Here is an 8,702-nt window from a genome sequence, read left to right as displayed (position 1 = left end):
GGGTTTCTTCTGACTCTAATCAAACAATTTTTGTAATTTAAGTAACTTTTTGTTTCATCCTTTTCTTATGAATAAATGTTAGTTCTTTTTAAAAAAAAAAAAAAAAAAAGCTTAATCAACATTATTTTACTGTTCCTTCAGAGCAGGAGCCTTCTAAGCTGAAGTTAAAAGAACACAGACCACCCAGCCGTCGTGGCTCAGTGGTTGATTGTTGACCTATGAACCAGGAGGTCACTGTTTGATTCTCGGTCAGATCACATGCCTGGGTTGCGGGCTTGATCCCCAGTGTAGGCTGTGCAGGAGGCAGCTGATCAATGATTCTCTCTCATCATTGATGCTTCTACCTCTCTCTCCCTCTCTGAAATCAATAAAAATATCTTTTTTAAAAAAGAGCACAGACCTACATGTAGTAAAATTGTTACTACCAGTAATATTTTATGAGTTCATGATCAGTTTTTTCAAAAAATTATGCTGTTTATTTAATGTTAAATAAGTAATGATAGTTAATGAACCCAGGGCTTATAAAATCTGAGAAATCATTTTAATAAAAGAGAGTTAAGGAATTTCATTGATGAAAGTTAGCAACTTGTGAAGAGCTACTTCCCTGCCAAATGGGCCTGTGTTGTCATCCATTTGCCTTAAGGAATGTCATTGTTTATGGTGCCAGATGATCTGAAAACTGTGCAAAGCTCCCTTCATTTTTCACAAAAGCCAAAGAACTAGAGTAATGACTGCCAAGATGTATGGTTCCAATAATCTAGGTATTTAAATCACTGCTTAGCTACAGAATCATCTCTCATAACATTAATACCTGTATTTATAACAAGTAAGACTAGGTTAAATGATCTTTTTTGAACAAAATGCAACTTTATTAATCTGCAATAGGATTTCCATTTGTGCCACTATTTTGCATTTACATATCTGATTCAGAAACACATAAAAAACACATGAGCTTTAAATAATGACATTGTTGAAGCCAACTATTAATAATGTGAGCCAAAGAGTCAAAATGAAACTCTCATCCTTATGTATAATAACGTTTTCTAATGATGGTATAAAATGATGCTTCACCCATAGTATTCTATTTACCAAGATTGTTCGAAGGTTGAGGACTGTTCTTTTTTTTAAAAGATTTATTTTATTTTATTTTATTTTGTTTTTTTCCATCACCATTTATTCCCTCAGAGGAGTGTTCTTAACACCAATTTTGAAAGTATGCAAATATTTTGTTACTTGATATTTAAATGTATATAATAATCTAAGATGTATTTCTAGGCATGAAGCTCAGAATCAATAGAGAGTATATTTCTGGCTCATTAATAAATATAAAAAATCAAAATAACATTTTAACTCATTTAAAAATACAATTACATATTTTGTCTATATTTTCTTGATGATTGTTAGTAATAGTTCAAATAAATATGAATAATGCTTAATCATACCTGAAATACTTTCATTGTCTAAGTTTCCGGCATATTTAAAAACCAAATATAATTTAAAAATTAGAGTTCTTTCAATTCTATCTGCTAACCCCTGGTATAACTATTAGGCAAAAATCTGACTAAGCCAAGCACATAATTCTTCTGTCTTCGGAGTCTTAGAAGAATATGTCAAAGACAAGAACATGTCCTTTGATGTTTGGCTTTCCCCCCAAAATCACAAGTAACTCACCTGGTTCTCAGTTGCCCTAAAGATATAATTTCAATTGGTTTATATTAGTTACTAGGTATATTCTTAAGGCTCAATAAATGTTAAAAGGGCTATTAGGATTTGGTTGGATAAAAAATAAAACATTATTTTTACCATTTCTGGCCATTATTCACTTATGTTTACCTCTTCTTTCTCTGCAACCAAGCAACCTTCCTATTATCCAGGCACCTGGCAGAGCTACTGTTGTTAAATTTTTGACAGCTTTTTCATTACTGGTCCTGTTTTTCAAGAGGCAGGTTAACTAAGCGATTTTGATTTGTGCCAAGCTGAGATGTGAAATAGACACTTGCAGTCCATTCTCTTGTTTTCATAAGATTTCATTTGAACTTATTTGTCCTTCTTGATCTAAGCATAGAAAGAAAAAAAAAACAACACTAAAATTCATCCAGTTTTTCATTCATGAATTGGTATAACTGAGTAAAAGAATAGTAAATTCTGTAGTTTTCCTTTTGTTTTAATTCAAAGTCTAAAAAAATGTTATACCACAAGTGTATCTTATTGAGAAAAGTATTAACACCCATTTGTTTTACATATAAGAGAAAATGGTTAAGACTTCTTTACTTTATAAAACATGACACAATGTTAAGATTTGCATTTGTTAAAAGTGTGACATACTCATTTTAAAACAATAACTTTCTCATTATAAAAAAAACCCTTCACATTTAAAACTTACAAAATGCAAATAAGAAAGAGAAATATTTAAAATCAATCTATCAGATAAAATCATATTGAATTTAAATCTCTTTCTATGTCTAGTCTCTCATTCTTCCCTTCAGTTTTAGAAGCTTCTGAAAAATATTCCCTGATGACCTCCTTGCCCCTTCCACAGAGAGGTACCACACTGTAAGCAGGTATATCTGATGTTTCCATATTCTTTCCACCCTCTGCACGTACAATTCCATGTGGTCTGGCATCCACTCCATTACTTTACTAAAAATCTATCTTTCGGAATGTCTAGTGAGACTCTTTATCCTACATAATAATCCTATATAATAAAAGGCTAATATGCAAATTGACCGATCAGCGAATGACTGGTCGCTATGACGCACACTGACCACCAGGGGGCAGACGCTCAATGCCTTTGGCAGCGCTAAGAAACAGTGAGCAGGTGGGTGGTAAGGAGTGAGGGGTCCCGGACTGCAAGAGGGCGCAGGCCAGGCTGAGGGACACGCCCCCCCACCCCCCCAAACCAGTGCACAAATTTCGTGCACCAGGCCTCTAGTCCTCATATAAATATCATTTTCTCCATCTTTCTTGTCCTTGATATCCGCTGGGATTTGTTTTATGTTTGAAAATCTAACTTGGATTCTATGATGCTCCCTGATTTTTGCTCTTACATTTGCAATGAATCCCTGTCTCTTGCCTTCACTTTCACTCGTTCTTTCTTTTGTTTGCTATTATGCATTTGTATTGCTTTCACTGATAAACAGCAGAATAACCAACTGGCAGTGGCATAAATTATAAGGATTATTTTTGGATTATTTAACAAGAAGTCCAGAGGTTGGTGGTCCCAGAGCTGATTTGGTGACTCAAATAGGAAATCATGAATTTATCTTCTTGTGTTCCACCCTTATGTTCTGTCATTCTTTGTTAGCAATCTCTTTTCAACTAGTTACAGGATGACCAAATGGCTATAAGAATGCAGAGGGCTGCCCTAGCTGGTTTGGCTCAGTAGTTGCAGGCTCCTTCCCAGCCCGGGCCCTGGTTGGGGTTCATGCACAAGGCAACCAATTGGTGTGTTTCTCTCTGTCTTTCCCTCTTTCTTCCACTCTCCCTAAAATCAATGAAAAAACATCCTCAGGTGAGGATAAAAAAAAAAGAATGCAGGAGGCTGAGGCACAAAGACCTTTCTCCTCCTTGAGTTGTCACCTTAAATAAGGAAAAATATATTTCTCAGAAATCTTCTTTTTATATCTTATTGGCCAGAAATAGGCCTTATGCCCACCCCTATACTATTTAAAGTGCGGGGGGGGGGGGGGGGAGGGAGAGTACTGCCATGACTGGTCTAGATCAATGGTGATTCATCCTCTGGTGTTGGCAAATGCCCCAAAACACAATCAGTCTGAGGGTGGCCAGGAAGAAGATCTGATGGCCAGTGAGTAGGCAACTGACTGAAACAGCTCTGCTTACCTATCAACTACGGTTGCTCCTTAAGCCTCAGTATTTTCCTCTCTCTGACTCAAAGCCTCTGAAATTCCATTCGTCTTATGCCCAAAGAGGTTGCTGTGATGTGAAAGTTCTGTATAAACAAGAGTCTTCATTGTCTTAGCAAATATTCCCAATGAGGTAAACATTAGAGTGGGATTGTGAACTCTAAGTAACTGGCTTTACTGGTGCTCTCAACCCCTCCTTTGTTAGTTAATGTAGCCCTGTTAGAAAACGTATATGTTTTCCATTCCAGCTGAGGGCAGAGCCTAAATGAGGTATTGGGATGAGCACTGAATATCATGGAAGCTCATAGAAGAGGTCTGACTAGAAAGGAGAGCTCATACTAATGAAAATATTAGTAAATATTTTCCCAATGAGACTTACAATTTTAAAATAAGGTGTTGTTCCAATGGACACAGACAACAGGGGGGTGAGGGCATGAGTGGGGAGGTGGGAGGGGTCAATGGGAGGGGGGTAAGGACACATACCTTAATCAATAAAGAAAAAAAAAGAGAAATAAACCCAGAAAAGCTCTCCCATATTATGCATTAAAAAAAAAAAAAGTAAAATAAGGTTTTTTTTTTTTGGGGGGGGGCGTGCTGCTGTGTGTATTGAACCAAGGACCAAAACATCCTAATCCTTTCTTCAAAATTTGTCTTTGCCTTCTTTCCATTCACTCTCCTCCTATTCAAGTCTCAATCACCTGAAACCTTTACCACTGTGGCAGAGTTCTATGTGTTTCCCTATTTGCCTCTCTCTTGCTTCTATTTGTTTGTCTCCTCTGGTGTGATGTTCTTCCATGTTCTAAATTTTATCCTATTACATACAATATAAACATTACTCCTGAGATTCAAGTCCTTTCTTTCTTTTTTCAAAAATTTTATTTAAAAATTATTTTTATTGTTGCAAGTATTATAGATGTCCCTCTTTTCTGCCCCATTGACCCCCTCTATCCCTCCACACTTTTGTTTGTGTCCATGGGCTATGCATATATGCATATAAGTTCTTTGGTTAATCTCTCCCCACCTACCCCACACCCCTGCCTTCCCTCTGAGATTCTTCAGTCTATTCCAAGCTTCTATGTCTGTGGCTCTATTTTGTTCATCAGTTCATTTTGTTCATTAGATTCCACATATGCGTGAGGTCATGTGATACTTGTCTTTTTCTGACTGGCTAAAGTCAGTCAAGTCCTTTCTTCCTATCTAAACCAAATGCCAACTTTTTCTTCATATGAGCTCTCCTTTCTCATCACACCTCTTCTGTGGACTTCAATGCTATTCAGTGCACATTCCAGTACCTCATTTAGGCTCTGCCGCTGCCCTCAGCTGGAACATGTCTGTATACCTTTTCAAACAGGGCTACATTAACCACTATGGACAGAGAAGGGGTTGAGAGCACCAGTAAAGCCAGTCACTTAAGAGTTCAGAATCCTACTCTAAATTGTGCCCCCCCCACCTGCTGCCACTACTGATGGACTGAAACTAATCCATTTATGCTTTAAGTTATAATTTTTTCCCCATATACAAGTTTTGCCACAAATGCTAAGGTTATTGTATAAATGTAGGAAATAACCTAGTGCTATATATTTGCACTGAATGCTCATTAAAAACATAATGATTGATAGATTTTTAAATAATTTAAACCATGTACACTGTTTTTACTTGGTCTTCCTCCACCTCAAATGTCCTTTTTATTGGATTATCTGCTATGTACTGCTAGGGTCAGGGTAAATTATAAGTCTCAGTGTGAAAGGATAGGATGTTAGCTGCATAGTTACCCTCTTCCTATGGATTGCATAATGCTGACCACCTGCTTGTGATAGAAACTGAACTTTGAGGGAGGCCATGTCAAATATCAGAAAAATAATGAGTTGACTACACAATCCCTAATCTTACCAATTCTATCCTTTGTCCACAAAGACACTAGAGCATATTTTGTTATCTTGATTTCAGACTTCGAGGAAAATAAATTCAGAAACTTAAGGTCTACCAGTTAGCACAGTTATAATGAGGGCAAAAGTTCTGATAAATTTTTAAGAGAAAAAAATATGTAATGTGTCTGTTGTTTTCCAAAAGACATGTTTAACTATGGACTTGTGAAGAAGAAAAAGTCCCTCTGTAAATGGTGTGGGGCGCGGTTACGGTGTTTTGGCCAGGTTCAAGCCTCGGACTAATGAAAGGACAGGCTCCTCTCATTGCCACGTGCAAGTCCCAGCTGGAGGGCAGGGCCCTCCCAGCACAATCATAGCCAACGGCTGTGGTTGTAAGCTTGAACCTATGGTCCAAACGCGTGGCATGCCTTGTGATAGAGTTCAGGTGCATGTAGTTAAGTGAGGTTGAAACTCACGAGAATGCTGTAAACAACGTGATCACGCCCCTACTTTGCCTTGTGGCATCTGCTATAAAATAAAGACATGGCTTGTGGGCGCTGTCATTGTCTCCTCATCAGGGAGGCAGCGTCCCACCGAGACTCAGCTACCCAGCTATCATTCTCTTGTCTGTCTTTCCTTAATCCTTTCACCCCTCCACTTGGGATCACCCTTGGTCGTGCTGGCGTGGCACAAAATAGGACAGCAACATTTCTACAGCATTTCCATAGCTTAAATGAGGTTGGATCTTAAATTTAAGAATTTTTTGGTGGATTAAGAGAGGAGAAATTTATTAAAGAGCAGAAGGAAAGTATCTAATGTGTGATTATGATGATGATGATGAAGAAGAAGATAAGTATGACTGGGATACTGAAAAAAAAATAGAATGACTTAAATTTCATGAGTCATTCTGATCATCAACAGAAAAAACAAACAAACCCATCTTCATGTGTGGTTTTACAGATAAGCTCCATGCAATTGGACATTACATTTATAATAATTTCTAAATAATATGCTGGTCTAATATGCATATGGCCACACAAGTGAGTAATCATTATCTTTTGTGTGTGTGTGTGTGTGTGTGTGTGTGTGTGTGTCTTGGATTTAACTATTTTAGCAACTGCAGGAACTTTGGGTTTTAACAGACTTCTGCATAGCAGAATTCAGTGTTCATTTACAGAAAGTCAATGGAAATGAGCCAACCCTGAGTTTTCACTTTTATCCCATTTCACAGAACTTGAGTGTAAGACAGGAAGAAAGTGAACTGATTTTCCACTTGAGAATTCTGTTAACCTGAAAGAAAATGTTAAGTCTACCAGGTGAGATCATTTGGGGAGAGGGAAGGCAGATATCACTCCTTTCCCCAATATCTTCCTTCATGTACCCCATTGACCTCTGCCCTGTTTTTCCCTTTGCTTCTGTGTTCGTGTCTTCCAGTTCCTCCACACACTAGAAACCTGAGCCTGATTTTTTGATCTTTATTTATTTTTTAAAATAATTCTTTATTGTTGAAAGTATTACATATGTCCCTCTTTTTCCTCCATTGGACCCCCCCCCAGGCCTTCAGCACCCTATTGTTTGTGTCTATGAGTTATTCATACATTCATACAAGGTCTTTGGTTGATTACCTCCCATCCACCCACCCTCCCCTACCTTCCCTCTGAGATTCCACACTTTGTTCCATGCTTCCATGTCTCTGAGCATAATGATTTTTGATCCAAAATCACGAAATACTTAAAATTAAAATGAGGGCAAGTTTTGGGTCCAGAAACAAAAAATTAAAAAATTAAAAACCACTGGTCTCTCATGTGTGCACAGACTGCCCTTAGAAAACAAAAACGAACAAGACAAACAAAACTTAAACAGTGAAATAGAGTGAGTGTGCTCTGCTATCGAGGGCTTTCCCTGTTTATCTCCAGGCTGGCTTTGTGTTTCAGCAGGTCATGAAGATATTAAGAGCAACAATTGAAATTACACTGTCCCTTAACGTCCACAAAAATATAGTTTAAAACATAGGAGTGAATGACTTAAAAAACTGTTTTTCTACATTTATTACTTATGCCATTAAAGGTAGCATTCGGATCAGTATGAAGGATGTGATGGGAATGGGAAAACAGGAACGTTCCTTGCCCCCGCCCCCCCCCTTTTTTTTCTTCCACCAAGTAGAAACAGATCCAGTCCAGGTTTTCCGTTCGACTTCGTCTCTGAATTTCGGCTGTGCACTAAGTAGCACGTTTCTCCCTCTCCCCTCCTTTCTCTTTTCCTCTAGCCTCCAGGATTCCTCTTTTCCTATTTCAGGAGGACTCTCTCACAGGCTCCCTCAGCCTGTGTGAAACTGAGGTTTCCTCTGGAACCCGTATATCCCCAACACATACCTCCACGCAGACACATCCCCAAGACCCGCGCTCGCACCGACACACACGCGCGCACACACTCGCGCTCGCCCGTCCACCTCCCTCCCGGGAGAGCCGGCGCGCGTCCCCACCTCCGCCGCACACTTCGGCCAGTCGAGCTCGCAGCGCTCTAGGATTCTGCGGCTCGGAACTCGGATCGCGGCTCGGAACCCTCATGGTGGATTTGGAAACATTTCCTTCTCTCTCTCGTTCTGATTGCACCCTTTTCGACCTGGGGGGCTAGAGGAGCCAGGCGGCTGCTCTCCCAGCCAGTCCCGGTTGGCTTGCCATCTCCATCTGGCTTATAAAAGTTTGCTGAGCGCGGTCCAGAGGGCTGCGCTGCTCGTCCCTCTGGCGGGCTTTCGGCTCGAGGGGCAAGGTGAAGAGCGCACGGGCCGAGGGGCTGACCGAGCTGGATTTGCATGGTGCACCATGCCTTCTTGGATCGGGGCTGTGATTCTTCCCCTCTCCGGGCTGCTGCTGTCCCTCCCGGCCGGGGCGGATGTGAAGGCTCGGAGCTGCGGCGAGGTCCGCCAGGCGTACAGCGCCAAGGGATTCAGCCTGGCGGACATCCCCTACCAGGA

At 39.8% G+C, this 8,702-nt stretch overlaps 1 protein-coding gene across 1 annotated transcript in view; it reads left to right on the top strand.

The window, feature by feature from the left end:
- Window positions 1-7,784: 7,784 nt before the first annotated feature.
- GPC6 (glypican 6) overlaps window positions 7,785-8,702 on the top strand; it is a 1,148,404-nt gene continuing 1,147,486 nt past the window's right edge. The window contains exon 1 of the mRNA XM_014530079.1: window positions 7,785-8,702. This exon is cut by the window's right edge and continues 2 nt beyond it. Coding sequence (XP_014385565.1) covers window positions 8,551-8,702 — 152 coding nt within the window. The 5' untranslated portion in view covers window positions 7,785-8,550.

The sequence above is a fragment of the Myotis brandtii genome, unplaced genomic scaffold (genome assembly GCF_000412655.1).
Source record: "Myotis brandtii unplaced genomic scaffold, ASM41265v1 scaffold71, whole genome shotgun sequence".
Taxonomy (NCBI): Eukaryota; Metazoa; Chordata; class Mammalia; order Chiroptera; family Vespertilionidae; genus Myotis; species Myotis brandtii.
This window is presented reverse-complemented; position numbering and strand designations above follow the sequence as displayed.